The sequence below is a fragment of the Somniosus microcephalus genome, chromosome 20, assembly GCF_052327205.1.
Source record: "Somniosus microcephalus isolate GS21.2 chromosome 20, FLI_Smic_1.0, whole genome shotgun sequence".
Lineage (NCBI taxonomy): Eukaryota > Metazoa > Chordata > Chondrichthyes > Squaliformes > Somniosidae > Somniosus > Somniosus microcephalus.
The window spans coordinates 4,002,878-4,029,828 of record NC_141006.1 but is presented as its reverse complement, the minus strand read 5'-3'; the positions used below and the strand labels follow the sequence as shown (position 1 = coordinate 4,029,828).

Sequence of the window (26,951 nt, the reverse complement as noted above, 5' to 3'; positions counted from 1 at the left end):
ATTGCCCCCTCTTTCAGGCCTGCCTTCTAATGATTTCCCCACAACTGACTCGGGCCTGTAGGTTCCTGGGTTGTCCCTTTGCCCCTTTTTAAGGATTGCTGCTCTCCCAGGTCTCCCTATCCTCAGACACAGCTCCTGTTGTTGATGATTCTCTAAAGATAGTTTTAATAGCGTTCCCTTTCAAATATCTATGGCAGGTAGTGGCTGTACTTTTACACCAGCAGTCCCACTCTCGCTTTCCCCTATAAGCACTGTGGGAAATACTTATTCTGCACCTCTGCCATTCTCTCACTGAAGTACAAGCTAGCCCCCTTCATGTCTAATCATCCTTTTTGTGTGTTTAGCAATCACAAAGCTTTAATAAACGGCTGAGGGCTGTCGCTGGGGGTCGTGGGGTTGGCTGAGGTCTGTAAGGGATAGCAGTGCTCTCCCAACATGGCATCCTTTCCAATATTCATGTCTGGTCTGACGAGACTTCCTAAAAGGGAAAATAGGAGCATTATATCCTGGGGAAATCAGCACAGTTTGTACAGGTCATGAGAGATGTTAGCAAGCATCTCACCGTGGGCAGCCCGTATCTTGCTCCATTTTCACAAAAAATGTTTGTTTGCTGTAATAAGGAAACTATAGGCCACCTTCAGATATTCCCTCCCGTACCGTTCCCTCAGTGGCAGGGAGATCCATCAGTGAGAGATGTGTCTCCGCACCAGTGGTGAGGTGTGTGTGTCTCCACACCAGTGGTGAGGTGTGTGTGTGTCTCCACACCAGTGGTGAAGTGTGTGTGTCTCCACACCAGTGGTGAAGTGTGTGTGTCTCCGCACCAGTGGTGAGGTGTGTGTGTGTCTCCGCACCAGTGGTGAAGTGTGTGTGTCTCCGCACCAGTGGTGAAGTGTGTGTGTCTCCGCACCAGTGGTGAAGTGTGTGTGTCTCCGCACCAGTGGTGAAGTGTGTGTGTCTCCGCACCAGTGGTGAAGTGTGTGTGTCTCCGCACCAGTGGTGAAGTGTGTGTGTGTCTCCACACCAGTGGTGAAGTGTGTGTGTCTCCACACCAGTGGTGAAGTGTGTGTGTCTCCGCACCAGTGGTGAAGTGTGTGTGTCTCCGCACCAGTGGTGAAGTGTGTGTGTCTCCGCACCAGTGGTGAAGTGTGTGTGTCTCCGCACCAGTGGTGAAGTGTGTGTGTGTCTCCACACCAGTGGTGAAGTGTGTGTGTCTCCACACCAGTGGTGAAGTGTGTGTGTCTCCACACCAGTGGTGAAGTGTGTGTGTCTCCACACCAGTGGTGAAGTGTGTGTGTCTCCACACCAGTGGTGAAGTGTGTGTGTCTCCACACCAGTGGTGAGGTGTGTGTGTCTCCACACCAGTGGTGAAGTGTGTGTGTCTCCACACCAGTGGTGAAGTGTGTGTGTCTCCACACCAGTGGTGAAGTGTGTGTGTCTCCGCACCAGTGGTGAAGTGTGTGTGTCTCCACACCAGTGGTGAAGTGTGTGTGTCTCCACACCAGTGGTGAAGTGTGTGTGTCTCCACACCAGTGGTGAAGTGTGTGTGTCTCCACACCAGTGGTGAAGTGTGTGTGTCTCCACACCAGTGGTGAGGTGTGTGTGTCTCCACACCAGTGGTGAGGTGTGTGTGTCTCCACACCAGTGGTGAAGTGTGTGTGTCTCCACACCAGTGGTGAAGTGTGTGTGTCTCCACACCAGTGGTGAAGTGTGTGTGTCTCCACACCAGTGGTGAAGTGTGTGTGTCTCCACACCAGTGGTGAGGTGTGTGTGTCTCCACACCAGTGGTGAAGTGTGTGTGTCTCCACACCAGTGGTGAAGTGTGTGTGTCTCCGCACCAGTGGTGAAGTGTGTGTGTCTCCGCACCAGTGGTGAAGTGTGTGTGTCTCCACACCAGTGGTGAAGTGTGTGTGTCTCCACACCAGTGGTGAAGTGTGTGTGTCTCCACACCAGTGGTGAAGTGTGTGTGTCTCCACACCAGTGGTGAAGTGTGTGTGTCTCCACACCAGTGGTGAAGTGTGTGTGTCTCCACACCAGTGGTGAAGTGTGTGTGTGTCTCCACACCAGTGGTGAAGTGTGTGTGTGTCTCCACACCAGTGGTGAAGTGTGTGTGTCTCCACACCAGTGGTGAAGTGTGTGTGTCTCCACACCAGTGGTGAGGTGTGTGTGTCTCCGCACCAGTGGTGAGGTGTGTGTGTCTCCGCACCAGTGGTGAAGTGTGTGTGTCTCCAGCCCATGGGATGTTGCCATACTGAGGGGATGAGGAATTCTGTAGTTGGCGACTCATTCTGCTGTGCCGGCCTTTCTGTTCCATTAATTGGCAGATTATTAATTGGTTATTTGTGTCTGGGTCTTTTTCCATTGGGACACAGCCAGGACTATCGGCATGGCATCTTTCAGTCCATCGGATTCAAGGAATTCCACGAATATCTGATCTCCAACAGCCGCTGCAGTGAGACAAGGGAAAAACTGCTGTCCCAAGGTACGATGCGATGCAACATCCTGGGTACGTCAACGCTGGGTATAGCCCACGCTGCACTGGGTATAGCCCACGCTGCACTGGGTATAGCCCACGCTGCGCTGGGTATAGCCCACGCTGCACTGGGTATAGCCCACGCTGCGCTGGGTATAGCCCACGCTGCGCTGGGTATAGCCCACGCTGCGCTGGGTATAGCCCACGCTGCGCTGGGTATAGCCCACGCTGCGCTGGGTATAGCCCACGTTGCGCTGGGTATAGCCCACGCTGCACTGGGTATAGCCCACGCTGCACTGGGTATAGCCCACGCTGCACTGGGTATAGCCCACGCTGCACTGGGTATAGCCCACGCTGCACTGGGTATAGCAATACTGTATAGAACTCCCATCTCAGGGTACGAGCCAAGGGATAGGAAAGTATGATGGATCTGCTATTATTAGCTGTAGTTTTTCAATTTCATTAAAAATATATCAGTGAAGCATAAAACATTATTGCTTTAACTTTAAAAAAAAAAAAAAAAAAAAAAATTTGGCATGCTTATTTTTCAACATAGAAATGAGAATTTCTCATAAATGGCAAACATAATCAGAGGATGGGCCACGCCACGGTGGTCGAGTATTTAAATAAACAACTTGCATATGGTCTAGAATGTCATGTCTCAATGGCCTAAAATAGGCAGCAGTGATTGAGCTGCAACAGGAAACATCTAAGCTTGACCGGAGAGCAATGGACGTGGGAGCTGTGCTCCTCCAGGGGGGTTACGCACTTGTGCGACATGTTGCAGGAGAGTTGCAGCCGAGCCCCAGGGCAAACTAGACACTGCCTCTTGCAGTAATGGGCACTTTGTTACCTCTGGCACAGGGGACATCAGTAACATCAGCCAATCTGCAATCCATAAAGGTATCAGTTAGATGTCTGACTCATTGTTTGCCAGAACACGCACCTTCCCATGGATAACAGGAAACAGGAGAGGGCCTGCAGTTTACAGGGCCCCCGGCCCTCTACCCACAGTACTGCAGCACTCCGGAATCGCAATGGCATCTATTCCATTAGTGTGTAGTTAGCCAGTGACCATCTGCACAGGAAGCCGCAGCTCACTCCTCACTGTCCTGCTGGCTGCTATGCCAGCTGCCCCCCTCCCTCCCAACCATTGGTCCTCCCTGGGCTACAAGTGCCAGGTTATCTCCTTGGAGACCAGGGCCTTTGACAGCTGTGCAGCATCCACAAACACTTGCTGAACAGCTTTAAGGAAAGAAAGAACCTGCATTTCTATAGCGCCTTTCACTTCCTCAGGACGTCCCCAAGTGCTCCACAGCCAATGAATTAGTGTTGAAGTGCAGTCACTGTTATGTAGACATACACCGCAGCCAATTTCCACACACACACAAGTCCCATAAACAGCAAAGGTAACAACCAAATCATCTGTTTCAGTGATGTTGGTTGAGGGATATATATTGTCCAGGACGCCGGGGACAACACCCCTGCTCTTCTTCGGATAATGCCATGAGATCTTTTACGTCCACCTGAGGGCAGGCAGGGCCTCGGTTTAACGTCTCATCTGAATGACAGCATCTCCGACAGTGCAGCACTCCCTCAGCACTGCACTGGAATGCCAGCTTAGATTGTGGGTTCAGGACCTGGAGTGGAGCTCGAACCCACAACCTTCTGACTTAAAGGCCAGAGTGATACCAACTGAGCCAAACTGACACTGGAGGTCTCTGCTTCCACAGCAGCATCATCGAGCAAACCACAGGAATCGTGAAGCTGTGATTGCAGTATTTAGCCACTCTCCAAAGATGTGCGGGTTAGGTTGATTGGCTATGATAAATTGACCCTTAGTGTTAGGGGGATTAAATACGTGGGGTTACGGGGATAGGGTGGGATATGTGTTGGTGTAGGGGTTATGGGGATCGGGTGGGATATGTGTCGGTGCAGGCTCGATGGGCCGAAATGGCCTCTATCTGCACTGTGGAGTTTCTGTGATTTCTGTAAATAAACACTGCAGTGTCAGAAATATGTGTGTGAGAGTGTATTTACACTCTGCTCTCTGACTCTGCAGTGTTTATTTGGAAACATAGAAGATAGGAGCAGGATTAAGCCATTTGGCCCCTCGAGCCTGTTCCACCATTTAATGCGATCATGGCTGATCATCCAAATTCAGTACCCTGTCCCTGCCTTCTCCCCATATCCCTTGATCCCTTTAGCCTGAACAAATATATCAAACTCCTTCTTGAATATATTTAATGAATTGGCCTCAACTGCCTTGTGTGGTAGAGAATTCCACAGGTTCACCACTCTCTGGGTGAAGAAATTCCTCCTCATTTCTGTCCTAAATGGCTTACCCCTTATCCTTAGACTGTGACCCCTGGTTCTGGACTCCCTGACCATCGGGAACATCCTTCCTGCATCTAGTCTGTCTAATCCTGTTAGAATTTTCTAAGTTTCAATGAGTTCCCCTCTCATTCTTCTAAACTCTAGCGAATATAAGCCTCATCGACCCAATCTCTCCTCATACGTCATTCCTGCCATCCCAGGCATCAGTCTTGTGAATCTTCGCTGCACGCTCTCCAGGGCAAGAAAATCCTTCCTCGGATAAGGCGACCAAAACTGCACACGATACTCAAGGTGTGGTCTCACCAAGGCCCTGTACAACTGCAGCAAGACATCCTTGCTCCTGTACTCTAATCCTTTCGCTATGAAGGCCAACATGCCATTTGTCGCCTTAACCACCTGCTGCACCTACATGCTTACCTTCAGCGACTGGTGCACAAGGACACCCAGGTCTCGTTGCACTTCCCCTTTTCCCAATCTATTGCCGTTCAGATAATCTGTCTTCCTGTTTTTGCCACCGAAGTGGATAACCTCGCATTTATCCACACTATACTGCATCTGCCCAATCACCCAACCTGTCCAAATCATACTGGAGTTTCTCTGCATCCTCCTCACGGCACACACGCCCACCCAGCTTTGTGTCGTCTGCAAACTTGGAGATATTACATCTAGTTCTCTCGTCTAGATCATCACAATATATATTAAATAGCTGGGGTCCTAGCGCCAATCCCTGCAGTACCCCACTAGTCACTGCCTGCCACTCGGAAAAAGATCCGTTTATTCCAACGCTTTACTTCCTGTCTGCCAACCAGTTCTCTATCCAAGACGGTACCTTACCCCCAATCCCATGTGCCTTAACTTTACACACTAATCTCTTATGCGGGACCTTATCGAAAGCCTTCTGAAAGTCCAAATACACCACATCCACTGGTTCTCCCTTATCAATTCTACCAGTTACGTCCTCAAAAAATTCCAGTAGATTAGTCAAGCACGATTTACCTTTTGTAAATCCATGTTGACTTTGTCCGATCCTGTCACTATTTTCCAAGTGCTCTGCTATTACATCTTTTATAATGGACTCTAGCATTTTCCCCACTACCGATGTCAGGCTGACCGGTCTATAATTCCCCGTTTTCTCTCTACCACCTTTTTTGAATAGTGATCCTCCAATCCATGGGAACTGTTCCAGAGTCTATAGATTTTTGGAAGATGACCAGCAATGCATCTACTATTTCTAGGGACACTTCCTTAAGTATCCTAGGATGTAGATTCTCAGGCCCTGGGGATTTATTGGCCTTCAATCCTGTCAATTTCCCTATCGCCATTTCCCTACAAATACTGATTTCATTCAATTCCTCCCTCTCATTAAGACCCTATGTTCCCCGACATCTCTGGTTCTGTCTTCACAAAGGAGGACACAAATAATCTCCCAAAGTATGTATTTAATTGGTCACCTATTTCTTTGTTCCCCATTATAAATTCCCCTGATTCTGACTGCAAGGGACCTACGCTTGACTTCACCAATCTTTTTCTCTTCACATATCTATAGAAGCTTTTACAGTCAGTTTTTATGTTCCTGCAAGCTTACTCTCAACCTATTTTCCCCCTCTTAATTAATCCCTTTGTCCTCCTTTGCTGAATCCTAAACTGCTCTCAATCCTCAGGTTTGCTGCTTTTTCTGGCCAATTTATATGTCCTCTCCTTGGACCTTATGCTATCTCTAATTTCCCTAGTTCGCCAAGGTTGAGTCACCTTTTTTGTTTTATTTTTATGCCAAACATGGATGAACTACAGAATTTGTTCATTCCTGTGATCTTTAAATGTTTGCCATTGCCTATCCACCATCAACCCTTTAAGTAACGTTCCCCAATCCATCCTAGCCAACTCGCGCCTCATACCATTGTAGTTTCCTTTATTTAAATTCAGGACCCTAGTCTCTGTGTCCACTACTTCACTCTCCATTTTAATGAAGAATTCTATCATATTATGTTCGCTCCGCCCCAAGGGGCCTCGCACAACAAGATTGCTAATTAATCCTTTCTCATTACATAATACCCAGTCTAAGATGGCCTGATCTCTAGTTGGTTCCTCGACATATTGGTCCAGGAAACCATCCCGTATACACTCTAGGAATTCCTCCTCCACAGTATTGTTACTAATTTGGTTAGCCCAATCGATATGTAGATTAAAGTCACCCTTGAAACTGCTGTGCCCTTATTGCACGCATCTCTAATTTCCCATTTAATGCCATCCCCAACCTCCGCATTACTGTTAGTGGGAGTTGTATGCAGATCCCCAAACGTTTTCTGCCCCTTGGTATTTCTCAGCTCTACCCATACAGATTCCACATCATCAGAGCTAATATCCTTCCTTACAATTGTGTTAAACTCCTCTTTAACCAGCAATGCTACCCCACCTCCTTTTCCTTTTTTCCTGTCCTTCCTGAATATTGAATACCCCTGGATGTTGAATTCCCAGACTTGGTCATCCTGGAGCCATGCCTCTGTAATCCCAATCATATCATATCTGTTTACATCTATTTGTGCAGCTAATTCATCCACCTTATTACGAATGCGCCTCGCATTAAGACACAGCGCCTTCAGGCTTGATTTTTTAACGCTCTTAGTCTTTTTCAAATTATTATTTACTGCGGCCCTGTTTGATTTACACCCTTGATTTCTCTGCCTTCCACTTTTTTGCTTTTCTCCTTCCTGTCTTGTTTCTATCCTTGCTTCCCTTTCCTCTGTCTCCCTGCACAGGTTCCCAACCCCCTGCCATTTTAGTTTAAACCCTCCCCAACAGCACTAGCAAACACTCCCCCTAGGACATCGGTTCCAGTCCCGCCCAGGTGCAAACCGTCCAATTTGTACTGGTCCCACCTCCCCCAGAACCGGTTCCAATGTTCCAGGAATTTGAATCCCTCCCCCTTGCACCATTCTTCTAGCCACGTATTCATCTGAAATATCCTTCTATTTCTACTCTGACTAGCACGTGGCACTGGTAGCAATCCTGAGATTACTACCTTTTTGAGGTCCTATTTTTTAATTTACCTCCTAACTCCCTATATTCAGCTTTTAGGACCTCATCCTGTTTTTTACCTATATCGTTGGTACCTATATGCACCACGACAACTGGCTGTTCACCCTTCCCCTCCAGAATGCCCTGCAGCCACTCAGACATCCTTGACCCTTGCACCAGGGAGGCAACATACTATCCTGGAGTCACGTTTGCGGCCGCAGAAACGCCTATCTATTCCCCTTACAATAGAATCCCCTATCGCTATAGCTCTCCTGCTTTTTTTCCTCCTGTCCTGTGCAGCAGGACCACCCATGGTGCCAGGAAGTTGGCTGCTGCTGCCTTCCCCCGATAAGCCATCCCCCTTAACAATATCCAAAGTGGTATATCTGTTTGAAAGTGGGATGGCCACAAGGGACCCCTGCACTACCTGCCTGCGCCTACTACTCTGCCTGGTGGTCACCCATTCCCTTCCTGCCTGTGCAGCCTTTACCTGCGGTGTGACCAACTCCCTAAACGTGTTATCCACGATGTACTCAGCATCGCGAATGCTCCAGTATGTATCCATTCCCAGCTCCAGCGCCGCATTGCGGCGCTGGTCAGTAGCTGCAGCTGAATACACTTCCCATGCACATGGTAGTCAGGGACACAGGAAGTGTCCCTGATTTCCCATAGTGCAGGAGGAGCATGCCACGGGGCTGAGCTGTGCTGCCATCACTTACCCTTTAATAAATTCAAATTAAATCAAATCAATACCACTAATTACACTACAATTAAATGATATACTCAAGGGCCCCTGTTTACCAGCACTCCCCACTACACATCAGAGACCCTAGAAACTATAAACCACAAAAATTAAGTTTGGAAAAAAGCAAGAAAGAGAGAAATACTCACCTACCAATCACTTACCTGCTTTCTGGTGACGTCACACTTTGATTACTTTTTACTTCTCTTTCTCTCCTCCCTCGCTGACTCTGTGCCTCTCGCAGGTCCGCCGCTCAACTCCGGTCACAGGCTTCTTCTCCGCACTCTTTTTATCCTCCTCTCGCTGACTCTGTGCCTCTTGCAGGTCCGCCGCTCAGCTGCAGTGTGAAAGAGTGTATTTACACTGATTGCTCTCTCTGACTGCAGTGTTTATTTGGAGTGAGAGTGTGTGTCTCTGATCGGTTTACACCCTGTCCTTTTCCCTGAAGGTATCGCTGCGCTGAAGCAAGTGACAAAGCGTTACGCAAGAAAGCAAAACAAATGGGTCCGTAATCGTTTCCTGAAAAGTAAGTAGCAGAGCGAGAGCTGAAGAATGATGTGTTAAGGACACCAGAGCCTGCTCCATCCAGTGCGCTATATTAAAGATCAAATATGCCTCATTCTCGGTTTTTATGGATATGTGCGATTCTGACCGCTTACTATCTCCAATTAACTCGATGTTTCTGCACCAATACTGCAATAGAGACACATAGAAGCTTCCATTCCAAATGGGAATGGACCGAGGCTGATGGGAAGGAATCAGTAATGTTCTTCTATAATTTCCCTTCATTCTTGGACAAGCATAGTTAAAAATGAGCCCAAGTATCCAGGGGTTGTCCAGTAGTCTACCAATTCCTGAGAACAAGAGGGGAGATGAGTGTTTTTTTCCGCAGCGAGCTATGATCTGGAATGTTCTGCCTGAGTGGTGGAAGCAGATTCAACAGTAACTTTCAAAGGGGAATTTGATAAATACTTGAAAAGGAAAGATTTGCAGGGCTATGGGGATAGGGGAGTGGGACTAATTGAAAGAGCTCTCCCAAGAGCCAGCACAGGCCCATTGGGCTGAATGGCCTCCTCTGCTGTGATTCTATGAACTCTCAAAACAGTGTCATCATTAAATGATAACAGACTAGTTTTGTTGTAAATATACTGTTTGTATTGTGACTGTTCATTTACCTGTTTAATGTTAAATAAATGATCACAACATAATAAGGTTTAAGATAAAAATTGAGAAGGACATAAATAAGACAAAGACCAAAGTAACAAATTGGAATAAAGCTGAAGGATGACCTGATAGAGGTCTTTAAAATTATGCAAGGGTTTGATAGGGTAGACGTTGAGAAGATGTTTCCACTTGCAGATGAGACCAAATCTCGGGGCCATAAATATAAGATAGTCACTAATAAATCCAATAACAAATTCAGGAGAAACTTCTTTATCCAGAGAGTGGTGAGACTGTGGAACTCGCTACCACAGGGAGCAATCAAGGCGAATAGCACAGATGCATTTAATGGGAAGCTAGATATGTCCATGAGGGAGAAAGGAATAGTAGGATATGCTGGAAGAGTTAGAGGAAGAGGGGTGGGAGGAGCATAAACATCAGCATGGACCCATTGGACCGAACGGCCTGTTTCTGTGCTGTGAATACTTTGTAAATGTGCTGGACAGTAGCCAGAGTCCCAGTCTGATAGAGTGTATTAAAAACAGAAAATGCTGGAGAAACTCAGCAGGTCAGGCAGCATCTGTGGAGAGAGAAACAGAGTTAACGTGTCAGGTCGATGACCTTTCGTCAGAACTGGAAAAAAGCAGGAAATGGAACCGATTTTAAAGCAAGTTTAGGGGCTGGGAAATGGGGGAGGGGATGAAAGAACAAAAGGGAAGGTCTGTGATAGGATAAAAGGCAGGAGAATTAAAGAGACATTGAGATATTCAAGGCAAAAGGAGATGGTAATGGGATGCTGAGCTTCCGTGGAACAAGGCAAGAGGCTGAGGTCTGAGTGGGAGTGGTGCGAAGAATTAAAGTGACAGGCGACCGGAAGCTCGGGGTCCCCCTTACGGACTGAACGGAGATGTTCTGCAAAGCGGTCACCCAATCTGCGTTTGGTCTCCCCAATGTAGAGGAGACCGCATCGTGAGCAGCAAATACAGTATACTAGATTGCAAGAAGTACAAGTAAATCGCTGTTTCAGCGTAAGCTCGAGGAACAGCACCTCATCTTTCAATTAGGCACTTTACAGCCCTCTGGACTCAGTTCAACAATTTCAGATCATAACCTCGGCCCCTATCATATATATATATATTTTATCCACACTCTTTGTTTGGCCTTTTGTTCTTCTCCCCCACAGGGCAGCTGTCTTTCACTCTGCCACACAATTCACACTTCATCTAGAGCCATCCTTTGTTTCTTAACCTGTCCCATTACCATCTCCTCTTGCCTTGAATATCTCTTAATGTCTCTTTAATTCTCCTGCCTTCTATCCTATCACAGACCTTCCCTTTTGTTCTTCCATACCCTCCCCCATTTCCCAGCCCCTACACTTGCTTAAAAATCGGTTCCATTTCCTGCTTTTTTTCCAGTTCTGACAAAAGGTCATCGACCTGAAACGTTAACTCTGTTTCTCTCTTCACGGATGCTGCCTGACCTGCTGAGTATTTCCAGCATTTTCTGTTTTTATTTCAGATTTCCAGCATCTGCAGTATTTTCTTTTTGTCTGATAGTGTATATTGCTCTGTCGTTTGAAGTTGAGATGATGGCAGTGGCGGGATTGGGCCAGAAATTCGGGTCCCCACGGGTGAGTACGCGCTGGGTACTCGCGCGTAGGCCCAACAAAAGTACCGGTTTCGTGCATGCACTGCACATGCACGGGAAACCGGAACTTCCGTTCCCTTAAAGGAAGGGGTTGACAGGTGGAACGCGTGCGCCGGAGAGGCAGCGCGTATGCCTGGAACTTCCGTTTTTTTTGCAGGTTTCTCTGGGAGGGTAAGTCTCCAGGAGTTACACTTTTAAAAAGCAGTCGCAAGGCCTGCTTTTAACAAGGTAAGTGGTGAATTAAGTAAAATTAAAACATTTTTTCCACAGGTTTATTATTTTTAAATACTTTAAAGAAAGGAAAGTTTATTTTTTGCCCTGTTAGAAACTGTAATTAATTTTCAAATTTAAATTAGTTTAAAATAGTTATGTAATTTATAGTTATGTGATTTAAAAAAAAAAAAAAGTTTTTGAAGAGTTCAGCCCAAAAACCTAACTAATTGGACAGCTCTTCCTGTCAAATCTATGAATAGAGATTCCCTGCTACGATTAGCTCTCCATGGCCCACGTGATCCCAGGGGACGCTTCCAACTAACTGCGCCCCTGGGATACGCAAGCACTGCGCGCCGGCAGTTGGAGCAGCTCCAGGATCGGAATCCCACGCGGGCCCACAGCACAGCAGCCGGTGCGCTAGGTAAATGCAGCTGGGAGGCTTGCACCCGTGGGAAGTTTCCGACCCGAATTTCTGGGCCAATGCTTTCAGCAAGCTGGAGTCAAGTGTCACGAGTTCTCTACTTGACTCCTGCGTCCTGCTGTTATCCACTTGGATATTGGGGGTAAAGAAACACTCTGGTTAGTGGCGATCTACTTGCAGGAGAGGCCGGTGACATTGAATTCAAGGGAGAATATCGAGTGAAAACCCAAAACTGCAATGTCCCACTCCTCATTCCCTGATTTCATGCATAACAGAAACCGAGGAACTCGCAACAAATTGTTTATCCTGTGGTTTCAGGTGTATCAGTGATTGATGTGCTCGCAGGTTACTGCTCCCCGGGCACAGCTTGTACTTGTCACGGCCATTTAAATAGCTGTTGTACCATTCTTACTCTATTGGGTGGATAGAAGTTTGGAACTCTCTTCTGCAAATGGCAATTGATGTTTGGTCACTTGTTAAGCTTAAATCTGGGATTGATAGATTTTTGTTAAACAAAGGTATTAAGGGATATGGGCCAAAGGCGGGTATATAGAGTTAGGTCACAGATCAGCCATGATCTCATTGAACAGTGGAACAGGCTTGAGGGGCTAAATGGCCTTCTCCTGTTCCTATGTTCCTATTAAATGATACTACACTCTGGATTTTATAGCCTCGTACTCCAGCCCCTTATTATCCTGTGGCTCAGTGGGTAGCATGCTCGCCTCCGAGTCAGAAGATTGTGGGTTCAAGTCCAACTCCAGGGACATGAGCACATGAAGCTAGGCTGACACTCCAGTGCAGTGCTGAGGGGGTGCTGCACTGTCGGAGGTGCCATCTTTCGAATGAGACGTTAAACTGAGGCCCCGTCTGCTCTCTCAAAGATCCCATGATGCTATTTCGAAGAAGAGCAGGGGAGTTTTCCCCGGTGTCCCGGCCAGTATTTATCCCTCAAATTAACATAATAAAAAACAAATAATCTGGTCATCATCACATTGCTGTTTGTGGGAGCTTGCTGTGCGCAAATTAGCTGCCGCGTTTCCTACATTACAACAGTGACTACACTCCAAGTGCACTTCATTGGCTGTAAAGTGCTTTGAGACGTCCGGTGGTTGTGAAAGGCGCTATAGAAATCCAATCCAAGTCTTTTTATTTAATTCGAAGATTTGAAAGCCCATGCAATAGTGATATATCTGACATGTTTGTGTTGTCTTTAACTAACAGTGCTATATGCAAGCAATAAATCTGTGTCCTCATGTAAAATGCTCATCGGGGAAATACGAGCTGACCCAATTCCCAGTCTTGAGTCTCACCGAGGATGTATTTATACCTGTACACCACCTACTTTGGTCACAGGATAGGCTGTAACCCGAGCTCCATGGGCTTTTCCTTTGTTTTAAGACTGACCTACACGGTTTCTGTCCAGTTGTCTTATCATGTTTCCCTTGCATTCCTCTGCTGAACACATTAACACTTTCCCATCTGTACATGAAATACATTGACCTTTACTCCATCATAGTCATGTGATAAGTTCCATTGAAGCTAACATACGAATTAGGAGCAGGAGTAGGCCCCTCGGCCCCTCGAGCCTGCTCTGCCATCCAATGAGATCATGGCTGATCTGATTATTCCCGCCTACCCCCGATAACCTTTCACCCCCTTGCTCACCAAGAATCTATCTATCTCTGCCGTAAAAATATTCAAAGACTCCGTTTCCACCGCCCTCTGAGGAAGAGAGTTCCAAAGACTCACGACCCTTTGAGGAAAAAATTCTCCTCATCTGTCTTAACTGGGCGACCCCTTATTTTTAAACAGTGACCCCTAGTTCTAGATTCTGCCACAAGAGGAAACATCCTCTCCACATCCACCCTGTCCAGACCCCTCAGGATCTTATATGTTTCAATCAAGTCACCTCTTACTCTTCTAAACTCCAGCGGATACAAGCCCAGCCTGTCCAACCTTTCCTCATAAGACAACCCGCCCGTTCCAGGTATTAGTCTAGTAAACCTTCTCTGAACTGCTTGCAGCGCATTTACATCCTTCCTTAAATAAGGAGACCAATACTGTACACAGTACTCCAGATGTGGTCTCACCAATGCCCTGTATAACTGAAGCATAACCTCCCTACTTTTGTATTCAATTCCCCTCGCAATAAACAATAACATTCTATTAGCTTTCCTAATTACTTGCTGTACCTGTACAGTAACCTTTTGTGATTCATGCACTAGGGCACCCAGATCCCTCTGCATCTCCGAGCTCTGAAATCACTCACCATTTAGATAATATGCTTCTTTTTTATTCTTCCTGCCAAAATGGACAATTTCACATTTTCACACATTGTACGCCATTTGCCAGATCTTTGCTCGTTCACTTAACCTATCTATATCTCTTTGTAGCCTCCTTATGTCCTCTTCACAATTTACTTTCCTACCCATCTTTGTGTCATCAGCAAATTTAGCAACCATACCTTCGGTCCCTTCATCCAAGTCATTTATATAAATTGTAAAAAGTTGAAGCCCCAGCACTGATTCCCTGTGGCACACCACTCGTTACATCATGCCAATCAGAAAATGACCCATTTATGCCTACTCTCTGTTTCCTGTTAGCTAGCCAATCTTCTATCCATGCTACCCCCTACACCGTGAGCTTTTATTTTCCACAATAACCTTTGATGTGGCGCCTTATCAGATGCCTTCTGGAAATCTAAGTACAGTACATCCACCGGTTCCCCTTTATCCACAGCACATGTTACTTCCTCAAAGAACTCCAATAAATTGGTTAAACATGATTTCCCTTTCACAAAATCATGTTGACTCTGCCTGATTACCTTGAACTTTTCTAAGTGCCCTGCTATAACGTCTTTAATAATAGCTTCTAACATCTTCCCTATGACAGATGTTAAGCTAACTGGCCTGTAGTTTCTTGCTTTCTGTCTCCCTCCCTTTCTAAATAAAGGAGTTACATTCTCTATTTTCCAATCTAATGGAACCTTCCCCAAATCTAGAATTTTGGAAAGTTAAAACCAATGCACCAACTATCTCACTAGCCACTTCTTTTAAGACCCTAGGGTGAAGTCCATCAGGACCCGGGGACTTGTCAGCCCGCAGCTCCAACAATTTGCTCAGTACCACTTCCCTGGTGATTATAATTTTCTTGCGTTCCTCCCTCCCTTTCATTTCCTGATTTACAGCTATTTCTGGGATGATACTTGTATCCTCCAGTGAAGACCGATGCAAAATACCTGTTCAATCCAACTGCCATCTCCTTATTTTCCATTATTAGTTCCCCAGACTCACTTTCTATAGGACAACACTCACTTTGTTAACTTTTTGTTTTTAAATATCTGTAGAAACTCTTACTATCTGTTTTTATATTTCTAGCTAGCTTTCTCTCATACTCTCATTTTTCTCTCCTAATTAATCTTTGAGTCATTCTTTGCTGTTTTTTATATTCTGTCCAATCTTCTGACCTGCCACCCATCTTTGCGCAATTATATGCTTTTTCTTTAAGTTTGATACTATCTTTAACTTTTTTAGTTAACCATGGATGGTGGGTCCTCCCCTTGGAATTGTTCTTTCTCGTTGGAATGTATATATTCTGTGTATTCTGAAATATTCCCTTAAATGTCTGCCACTGACTGCTATTGACCGATCCCTTAACCTAATTTGCCAGTTCACTTTAGCTAGCTCTGCTTTCACGCCCTCATAATTGACTTTATTTAAGTTTAAAATACTAGTCTTGGACCCACTTTTCTCTCTCTCAAACTGAATGTAAAATTCAATCATATTATGTTCGCTGCTACCTAGGGGTGCCTTCACTATGAGGTCATTAATTAATCCTATCTCGTTGCACAATACCAGGTCTAGTGTAGCCTGCTATCTGGTTGGCTCCAGAATGTGCTGTTGTAAGTAACTATCCCAAAAACATTCTATGAACTCCTCATCTAGGCTGCCTTTGCCCATCTGATTTTTCCAGTCTATATGTATGTAGATTAAAATCCATGATTATTGCCGTACCTTTCTGACAAGCTCCCATTATTTCTTCCTTTATACTCCATCCTACCGTGTGGTTACTGTTAGGGGGCCTGTACACCACTCCCACAAGTGACTTCTTGCCTTTATCATTTCTCATCTCTACCCAAACCGCTTCTACATCCTGGTTTCCTGAACTTAGGTCATCCCTCTCTATTGTGCTAATACCATCATTAATTAACAGAGCCAAGCCTCCACCTTTTCCTAGCTTCCTGTCCTCCCTAAATGTCATGTACCCTTCAATATTCAGGTCCCAAACTGCCATCCTGCAGCCATGTTTCTGTAATGGCTATCAGATCGTACTTATTTATTTCTATTTGCGCTATCAGTTCATCTGTTTTGTTTCGAATGCTACGTGCATTCAGATGCAGAGCCTTTAGTTTTGCCCTTTTATTATGTTTGTAACCTCTAGCCTTATCTGTTGATTTACTCTTAGATTTGTACTCTCTATCCCGTCCTGTCACGGTCTGTTTATCATTTCCCATATTAATACCTGTCTCTATTGCCTTGTCTCTAATCATTGAATTACCACATCTTCCCAAATTTGATCCCATACCCCCAATATTTAGTTCAAAGCCCTCTCTACCACCCTAGTTATACGTCTCACCAAAACACTGGTCCCAGCATGGTTCAGGTGAAGAGCGTCCCAATGATACAGATCCCACTTTCCCCAGTACTGGTGCCAGTGCCCCAAGAATCAAAACATTTCTCCCACACCAGTCTTTGAGCCACGCATTCATCTCTCTAATTTTATTTACCCTATGCCAATTTGCTCGTGGCTCAGGTAATAATGCAGACATTTTGGCAGGTCTGGACAGACTAGATGCAGGAAGGATGTTTCTGATGGCCGGGGAGTCCAGAATCAGGGGTCATAGTCTAAGGATAAGGGGTAAGCCATTTAGGACTGAAATGAGGAAGAATTTCTTCACCCAGAGAGTGGTGAACCTGTGGAATTCTCTGCCACAGAGGGCGGTGGAGGCCAGTTCATTAAATATATTCAAGAAAGAGTTGGATATATTTCTTAAGGCTAAAGGGATCAAGGGATATGGGGAGAAGGCAGGGACAGGGTACTGAAATTGGATGATCAGCCATGATCTCATTGAATGGCAGAGCAGGCTCGAAGGGCTGACCCTTGAGGTTCTGCTTTTTAATTTAGTCCCTAGTTGCTTATACTCTCTCAGCAGAACCTCTTTCCTAGTTCTACCTACGTCGTTGGTACCAACGTGGACCAGGACCACTGGCTCCTCCCCCTCCCAATGCAAGTTCCTCTCCAGTCCAGAGCAGATGTCCTGAACCCTGGCAGGCAACACAGCCGTCTGGACTCTCGCTCCTGGCCACAGAGAACTGTATCTATCCCCTGACTATGCTGTTCCCCATTACCACTACATTCATAGATTCATAGAAGATAGGAGTAGGCCATTCGGCCCCTCGAGCCTGCTCCGCCATTCAATGAGATCATGGCTGATCATCCAAACTCAGTACCCTGTCCCTGCCTTCTCCCCATATCCCTTGATCCCTTTAGCCTTGAGAAATATATCCAACTCTTTCTTGAATATATTTAATGAACTGGCCTCCACTGCCCTCTGTGGCAGAGAATTCCACAGGTTCACCACTCTCTGGGTGAAGAAATTCCTCCTCATTTCAGTCCTAAATGGCTTACCCCTTATCCTTAGACTGTGACCCCTGGTTCTGGACTCCCCGGCCATCAGAAACATCCTTCCTGCATCTAGTCTGTCCAGACCTGCCAGAATGTTATACGTTTCGATGAGATCCCCTCTCAATCTTCTAAACTCCAGTGAGTATAAGCCCAATCGACACAATCTCTCCTCATATGTCATTCCTGCCATCCCAGGTATCAGCCTGGTGAATCTTCGCTGCACTCCCTATTAACTCCCCCCGCTTGAATGTCTTCCTGTACCTCGGTGCCATGGTCAGTTTGCTCATCCACCCTGCAGCCACCGCTTTCATCCATACAGGCCGCAAGAACCTCAAACCTGTTGGACAATTGCAAAGGCTGAGACTCCTTCACCTCCTGGATCCCCATACCTGCCTCACTCAGTCACATCCTCCTATCCCTGACCACTGACCAAATCAGAAGACCCTATCCTAAGGGGTGTGACTGCCTCCTAGAATAAAGTGTCCAGGTAACTCTTCCCCCCTCCCCGATGCATCGCAGTATCCACAGCTCGGCCTCCAGCTCATCAACTGAGCCGAAGCTCCTCGAGCCGCAGACGTGTTTGTCCTGGATCACACTGGCCTCCAGGAGCGCCCACATACTGCAGTCGCAAAACATCGCCTGTCCTGCCATCTTTATTGTGTCTTAATTAATAATTAATAAACCCAATAAGATTTATTGCAGCTAATAAACTTTACTAATACTAATGAAACCTTACAATTATTAATACATTTCCTGGGCTTTAAAAGATAAGTGAGCAAAATACGCACCAACCAATCACTTACCCTTTTCCCTGTGATGTCACCATTTATTTTTCTCCGAATGCGGTTGGGGGGTGTCACAGAGCCAAATTCCCGATAGTTCTCTGTCCCCTCTCATGTAGCTTTTTAACTCCTCTCCTGGAGGCTGACAAAGATAGAAAAAACAAAAGGAGCACCTCCCTCCCCTCTTTGCCGAACTCCCTTACTCACCAAACTCGCAGGTTTACTCTCTGTTCCAAGCTGCACTCCGAGAGCCGAAAACTATAGATAGCATTCTACTTATCTATAGTTTGTTACATCAATGCCCGTTTATTTTAATTCTGTTTTTATACTTATTCCTTCTCAAGCATTCTGTTCTGTACATTCAGCAGAATTCAGTTAGTCTCTGTCTGCATTCACTGTAGTTCCCTATACTAACTCATAATGTGCCTTAGCTATGTCAAGCTGTTAACTTACTATATTACACACTCAGCCCTGTGCTATGCGCCCAGAGTTTAATGTCCTTGATTACCAACCAAGTTCTGAAAAATCTTGGAATGAAATATGTTCGAGTGTTTCTCAAGCTGGGTTCTTGTTCTTGTTATTGAAGCTGTGCAGAGCTTGGAGAGCGGTTTGAGTGGAGCAACAGCTGCACTCGAAAGGTGCTACCTCACTGGCACAGCTGTTCTGGCACACAGGTGCTCCGGGTCCTCGCCATCGCAGTGTGCTGTGGAGTCTGACAAAACCGTTCCATTGTTGGCGCAGTGCCTCGTGCAGTGCCTCCATTACCAGCAGATCTCCCACAGCACAGCTCACGGTGAGACAGAGGATGCGCTGTTACTTGATGGCATCTCCATGGTCATGAAAGTGTGACTGGGAAAGTGACGATGACACACAAAGTGCCGTTAAATGCAAGACTTGTGTTTTTTTAATCGATAAAAGTGCAATTGTCTCCCTCAAAACCAAAATGCCGGTTTACCAAAACTATGGAAGGCCAGGCACAGAAACACACTAACCATGCTGTAATATAACTAGAGACACTCTGTGAGCACCTTGTGTATGATTTTACTTCAAAGGGCCGGGTGCTAATGTTCCACCAGTGTATGGTCTGGATGTGACAGATGTCAGCCAATGGGAGGAGACGGTGCTGCGACCTGCAATGCAGATCCTCGAGAGCTTCTTAAAGGTACAGAACACATAAGGTATTGTTTAGTGAGCAAAGTGTGAAGTACTCTGGTCCAGTTAGCAGATTCTTCCTCAATAAAAAAAATCTAGGCTGACACTCCCAGTGCAGAACTGAAGGAGTGCTGCACTGTCGGAGGTGCCGTTTATCGGATGAGACGTTAAACCGAGGCCCCGTCTGTTCTCAGATGGACATGGCGCTGTTCAAAGAAGAGCAGGGAGTTCTCCACGGTGTCCTGGCCAACATTTATCCTTGAATCAACATCACTGAAACAGACTGTTGGGTCATTACTGTTTGTGGGAGCTTGCTGTGCGCAACTTGCTGCCATGTTTCCTACACGACCTGGGACGTCCTGAAGTCGTGAAAAGCGCTATAGAAATGCAAGTCTTTGTTTCTCTCCAATTGGCTGAGCAGGAACCACTGTCACCCGCTGTGCTGTCTATAGCCCTCAGCAGCAAAGCACATCGCGGTAGAAATTAATCAGCCTCAAGCCCCCAGATCACAAAGAGAAGGATGGATAAGAATGGGAGAAAAAGAAACTTCACTCAAACGCCACATTTCCATTGATATTTGGGGTCCCATTACCCAGGTCTCAGGCAATCGGCTGCCACTTGGTGCTAAAAGGTCCAGAATGTGTTGGGCCAGCCTCGACTCCTGCCAGTAAAAGTGCTGCAAGGACAGTGCCAGAGAAAGAGCAGACAAACACGGGTTCATTTCTAGAGGAATAGAATTCAAAAGCAGAGAAGGCTGTTTCTCTTTTTTAAAAAGCATATGGGATCCTTGGCTTTATTAATCGAGGCATAGAGTACAAAAACAAGGAAGTTATGTTAAACCTTTCTAAAACACTGGTTCGACCTCCACTGGAGCATTGTGTTCAATTCTGGGCACCGCACTTTAGGAAGGGTGTCAGGGCCTTGTGGAGAAGGTGCAGAGGAGATTTACTAGAATGGTACCAGGGATGAGGGACTTCAGATATGTGGAGGAGCTGGGGTTGTTCTCCTTAGAGCAGAGACGGTTAAGAGGAGATTTGATAGAGGTGTTTAAAATCATGAGGGGTTTTGATAGAATAAATAAGGAGAAACTGTTTCCAGTGGCAGGAGGGTCGGTAACCAGAGGACACAGATTTAAGGTAATTGGCAAAAGAACCAGAGGAGAATTATAGAGTTATACAGCACAGAAAGAGGCCCTTCGGCCCATCATGTCCGCGCCGGCCATCAAGCCCTGTCTATTCTAATCCCATTTTCCAGCACTTGGTCCGTATGGCGTTTCAAGTGCTGATCCAAATGCTTTTTGAATGTTGTGAGGGTTCCTGCCTCTACCACCCTTTCAGGCAGTGAGTTCCGGAGTCCAACCACCCTCTGGGTGAAAAGGTTTTTCCTCAAATCCCCTCTAAACCTCTTGCCCCTTATCTTGAAGCTATGCCCCCTGGTTATTGACCCCTCTACTATCTACCCTATCTATGCCCCTCATAATTGTGTACACCTCAATCAGGTCACCCCTTCAGCCTTCTCTGCTCTAAGGAAAACAACCCCAGCCTGTCCAGTCTCTCTTCATAGCTGAAACACTCCAGCCCAGGTAAAATCCTGGTGAATCTCCAATGCAATCACACCCTTCCAATAGTGTGGTGACCAGAACTGCACACAGTATTCCAGCTGTGGCCTAACTAGCATTTTGTACAGCTCCATCATAACCTCCCTGCTCTTCTATACTATGCCTCAGCTAATGAAGGCAAGTATCCCATATGCCTTTTTAACCATCTTAGACCCCTGAAGGCAGCAGGACAGGTAGATATGTACATGCACATCAAGGTCCCTCTGATCCTCTGTCCTTCTTAGGATCCTACCATTCATTGGCCCAGAAATTTGGGTCGGGGGCTTCCCGCGGTTGCAAGCCCCCGACCTGCACTTACCTAGCGCGCCGGCCGTTGAGCTGTGGGCCCCCGTGGAATTCCGATCCTTGGCCTCCTCCAACTGCCGGCGCACAGTGCTTGCGTATCCCAGGGGCGCAGTTAGTTCGAAGCGTCCCCTGGAATCACGTGGGCCATGGAGAGCCAATCGGAGCAGGGAATGCTTCATTCATAAGTAATACTATAAGCCCCAAAACATCACTATCTTCAAAAAAAATTTTAAATCACTTTTTAAATAAACTATAAATTACATGAAATAACTTTTAAATAATTTAAATTTTGAAAAAAAAAAATATTTTCGAACGGGGCTAAAAATAACCTTAACTTTCTTTAAAGTATTTAAAAATAATAAACCTGTGGAAAAAATGTTGTAATTTTAATTAATTCACCACTTACCTTGTGAAAAGCAGGCCTTGCGACTGCTTTTTAAATGTCTAACTTCTGGAGACTTACCCTCCCGGGAAAACCTGCAAAAAAAAAAAAGGAAGTTCGATGCGCATGCGGAGTATCTCCTGCGCACGCGTTCGACTTCTGAACCCCTTCTTTCAGGGAACGGAAGTGCCGGTTTCCCGCGTGTGCGCAGTGCATGCAGGAAACCGGCACTTCCATTGGGCTGACGGGTGAGTACCCCGTGCGTACTCACCCGTGGAGACCCGAATTTCTGGGCCATTGTGTATTCCCTTGCCTTGTTAGTCCTCCCAAAATGCATCAACTCACACTTTTCAGGGTTAAATTACATTTGCCACTGTTCTGCCCATCTAACCATCCCGTCTATATCGTCCTGTAGCCTGAGGCTTCCCTCCTTGCTATTTACCACTCCACCAATTTTCGTGTCATCTGCGAACTTACTGATCATACCTCCTACATTCATATCTAAATCATTAATGTACACTACAAACAGCAAAGGACCCAGCATCGATCCCTGTGGTACACCACTGGACACAGGCTTCCAGTCACAAACAACTTTCGACCATCACCCTCTGCCTCCTGCCACGAAGCCAATTTTACATCCAATGTGCCAAATTGCCCTGGATCCCATGGGCTCTTACCTTCTTGACCTGTTTCCCATGTGGGACTTTGTCAAAAGCCTTACTGAAGTCCATGTAGACTACATCAACTGCACTACCCTCATCCACACACCTAGTCACCCCCTCAAAATTCAATCAGATTGGTCAAACATGATCTCCCCCTGACAAAGCTATGCTGACTATCTGTGATTAATCCCTGCCTCTCCAAATGGAGACTTAATTCTGTCTCAGAATTTTTTCCAATAATTTCCCTGCCACTGATGTTAGGCTCACTGGCCTGTAATTCCCTGGTTTATCCCTACTACCCTTCTTGAACAATGGTACTAAGGTAGCTGTTCTCCAGTCCTCTGGCACCTCCCCTGTGGCCAGAGAGGTTCTGAAAATTTGTGTCAGAGCCCCTGCAATCTCCTCCCTTGCCCCTCACAGCAGCCTGGGATACATCCCGTCAGGGCCTGGGGATTTATCCACTTTTAAGCCCGCTAAAAGCACTAGTACCTCCTTCCTGTCCATACTAATTTGTTCAAGTATATCACAACCCCCTGCCTGATTTCTATGCATACATCACCCTTCTCCATAGTGAACACAGATGTAAAATATTCATTTAAAACCTCACCTACATCTTCCGGCTCTACACACATTGGCATTTTGGTTCCTAATGGACTCTACTCTTTCCCTGGTTATCCTCTTGCCCTTAATATACTTATAAAACACCATGGGATTTTCCTCTATTTTGCCCATGTGTTTTTTCATGCCTCCTCTTCGCTCTCCTAATTTCTTTTTTAAGTACCCCGCTGCACTTTCTATACTCCTCTAGGGCTTCCACTGTTTTTAGTCCTTTGTATCTGCCAAAAGCCTCCCTTTTTTTCCTCATCCATTCTTGTATATCCCTTGACATCCAGCGTTCCCTGGGCTTGTTGGTCCCACCCTTGACCTTTACGGGAACATGTTGGCATTTGTACTCTCTATTTCCTTTCTGAAAGACTCCCATCGCTCTGATGTGGATTTTCCTACAAGTAGCTGATCCCAGTCCACTTTGGCCAGATCCTGCCTTATCATACAAAAATCAGCCTTCCCCCAATTTAGAACCTTTATTTCCGGTCCATCTTTGTCCTTTTCCATGACTACCTTAAATCTCGTCGAATTATGGTCACTGTCACCAAAATGCTCTCCTACTAACACTTCTACCACTTGCCCAGCTACATTCCCTAGAATTAGGTCCAGTACCACCCACTCTCTTGTAGGACTTTCTACATGCTGGCTCAAAAAGCTCTCCTGGATGCACTTTAAGAATTCCCCACCCTCTAAGTCTTTCACACTCTGACTATCCCAGTTAATATTGGGGAAGTTGAAATCCCCTACTATTATTACCCTATTATTTCTACACTTCTCTGAGAAAGCAGGGACAGGGTACTGAATTTGGATGATCAGCTATGATCTCATTAAATAGCGGAGCTGGCTTGAGGGGCCGAATGGCCTACTCCTGCTCCTATCTTCTGTTTCTATTTGCCTACATATCTGTTCCTCTATCTCCCCCTGACTGTTTAGGGGCCTATAGTATGCGCCCAGCAAAGTCCTTGCCCCCTTTTTGTTTTTAAGTTCTACCCATATGGCCTTATTAGAGAAACCTGCTAAGATATCATCCCTCCTTACAGCAGTAATTGACTCCTTGATTAATATTGTGACACCCCCTCCTCTTTTACATCCCCCTCTGTCTCGCCTGAAGATTCTATACCCCGGAATATTGAGTTGCCAATCCTGCCCTTCCCTCAACCATGTCTCTGATAGCAACAATATCATACTCCCATGTGTTCATCAACACCTTCAATTCATCTGTCTTACTCGCAAGACTTCTTGCATTAAAATAAATGCCATCCAGCCTTGCTATACTCCCTTGTGTCGTTACATATTTGCTCTGCCTTCCAGTCTGACTTGTTCTTTCCTCTATATTTGGCTGTACATCACCCCCTATTATAGCTCCACTCCGTATCCCATCCCCCTGCTAAGTTAGTTTAAAACCCCCACAACAGTACTAGCAAACCTCCCCACAAGGATGTTGGTCCCGTTCCCATTCAGGTGCAACCCGTCCGACTTGTACAAGTCCCACCTTCCCCAGAAGCAGACCCAGTGATCCAGGAAGCTAAAGCCCTCCCTCCTGCACCAACTCTTTAGCCATGCATTCATCTGCTCTATCCTCCTATTCCTATACTCACTAGCACGTGGCACCGGGAGTAATCCCTAGATTACAACCTTTGAGGTCCTGCTTTTTAATCTGCTACCTAGCTCCCTAAATTCTTGTTGCAGGACCTCATCCCTCTTTCTACGCATGTCGTTGGTACTAATGACTGTTCGCCCTCCACCTTCAGAATGCCCTGCAGCCGTTCAGTAACATCCTTGACCCTGGCACCAGGGAGGCAACATACCATCCTGGAGTCACGTCTGCGGCCACAAACGTCTATCTGTTCCCCTTACGATAGAATCCCCTATCACTCTCGCTCTTTTTCCTCCCCTCCTTTGCAGCTGAGCCACTCGTAGTGCCACAGACTTGGCTCTTGCTGCATTCCCCTGAGAAACCATCTCCCCCAGCAGTATCCAAAACGGAAAATCTGTCGGAGAGGGAGATGGACCCAGGGGACTCCTGCACTACCTTCCTAGTTCTTTTTCTCTGTCTGGTGGTCACCCATTTCCTGTCTGCCTGTGCACTCTACCTGCGGTGTGACCACCTTGTTAAACGTGCTATCCACAGAGATCTCAGCTTCGCGGATGCTCCACAGTGACTCCAGCCGCAGCTCCAGCTCCGAAACGCAGATTGCGAGTAGCTGCAGCTGGAGACACTTCCTGCACATGTGTTCGCCCTGGACACCGAAAGTGTCCCTGACTTCCCACATACCACAGGAGGAGCACTCCACGCAGCCGAGCTGCCTGCCATGTCCTACCCTTAGTTTACTCCTTTTAAATTAAAGAATATTAAATACACTAGGGACCTTACTTCCCTTTAAACAGTACTTACTCTAAACTAGAGACCTTACTTTGACTTTAACGACTGGACTGTAGAAATACTCACCAGGTCCTACTTGCCAATTAGCTCCTTCCCTGGTTGTGACGTCACTTTAGCGGTTTCGCAGTTGTTGTTGTTTGACTGCTCCCGCTCTCGGACTCTTTCCTTGGTGTAAAATAAGAACCAATTCCTACTGGGTGAAAAGTTAGGAAAAACAAAGGCGAAGCAAGGGAGCTCCTCCTTCCACTCCTCACCTAACTCCCTCACTCAGCCAACTCACAGCACTCTGTTTAAACCGCACTGCAAAGCCTGTTTTTATAGGCCCTGAAACAGGAGCTTGCTGAGCCCAGCTACAGGAGAACCAGTTTAATCTAGTTTCCCTCATTAACTGCCTTCAGATGCTCCGAATTGAGTATGAGGAGGAAAAAAATGTATGCAGCGAGTTGTTGTGATCTGGAATGCGCTGCCTGAAAAGGCAGTGGAAACAGATTCAATAGTAACTTTCAAAAGGGAATTTGATAAATACTTGAAAAGAAAAAATAGTTACAGGGCTACGGGGAAAGAGCAGGTGAGTGGAAGTAATTCCATAGCTCTACCGGAGCCAGCACGATGGGCTGGATGACTTCCTTCCATGCTGTATCTTTCTATGATTCTAAGTTATATTATTAAACTTGTATAGAACCTTGGTTAGACCACAGTTGGAGTATTGTGCACAGTTCTGGTCTCCATATTACAAAGGGGATATAGAGGCACCAGAGAAGGTGCAACAAAGAGTCACATGAATGATACTTGAACTGAGAGGTTATAACTATCGGGAAAGACTGAACAGGCTGGGGAGCTTTCCTCTACTACAACAACAACAACTTGTATGTATATAGTGCCTTTAACGTCGTAAAACGTCTCGAGGAGTGTTCTCAAACAAAATTAGACACCGAGCCACATAAGGGGATATTAGGGCAGGTGACCAAAAGCTTGGTCAAAGAGGTAGGTTTTAAGGCATGACTTAAAGGTGGAGAGAGTAAGAAAGGCAGAGGGTTTAGGGAGGGAATTCCAGAGCTTGGGACCTAGGCAACAGAAGGTACGGCCACCAATAGTGGAAGGATTAAAATCGGGGATGCTCAGGAGGCCAGAATTGAAGGAGCGCAGCTATCTCGGAGGGTTGCAGGGCTGGAGGAGGTTACAGAGATAGGGAGGGGGCGAGGCCATGGAGGCATTTGAAAACAAGGATGAGAATTTTGAAATTGAGGTGTTGCTGAACCAGGAGTGAATGGCCATTGCTCTGTGCTGGGGTTTATGCTCCACACTTCAAAAGTACTTCATTGGCTGTAAAGCACTTTGGGAGGTCCTGAGGTGAAAGGCGCTATAGAAATGCAAGTCTTTCTTTCTCAGC

The 26,951-nt window shown here is 46.2% G+C and overlaps 1 protein-coding gene across 6 annotated transcripts in view; it reads left to right on the top strand.

Annotated features, from left to right (window-relative positions):
- trit1 (tRNA isopentenyltransferase 1) overlaps positions 1 to 26,951 on the top strand; it is a 753,539-nt gene that overhangs the window by 42,237 nt on the left and 684,351 nt on the right. For 3 of the 6 annotated variants that reach the window (XM_085962292.1, XM_085962293.1, XM_085962297.1), the window contains exons 7-9: positions 2,370 to 2,503; positions 9,013 to 9,090; positions 19,526 to 19,635. In XM_085962292.1, the coding sequence (XP_085818418.1) occupies positions 2,370 to 2,503; positions 9,013 to 9,090; positions 19,526 to 19,635 (322 nt within the window). The remainder of the gene's footprint in view (positions 1 to 2,369; positions 2,504 to 9,012; positions 9,091 to 19,525; positions 19,636 to 26,951) is intronic. The other 3 variants (XM_085962295.1, XM_085962296.1, XM_085962298.1) reach the window with 3 other exon arrangements.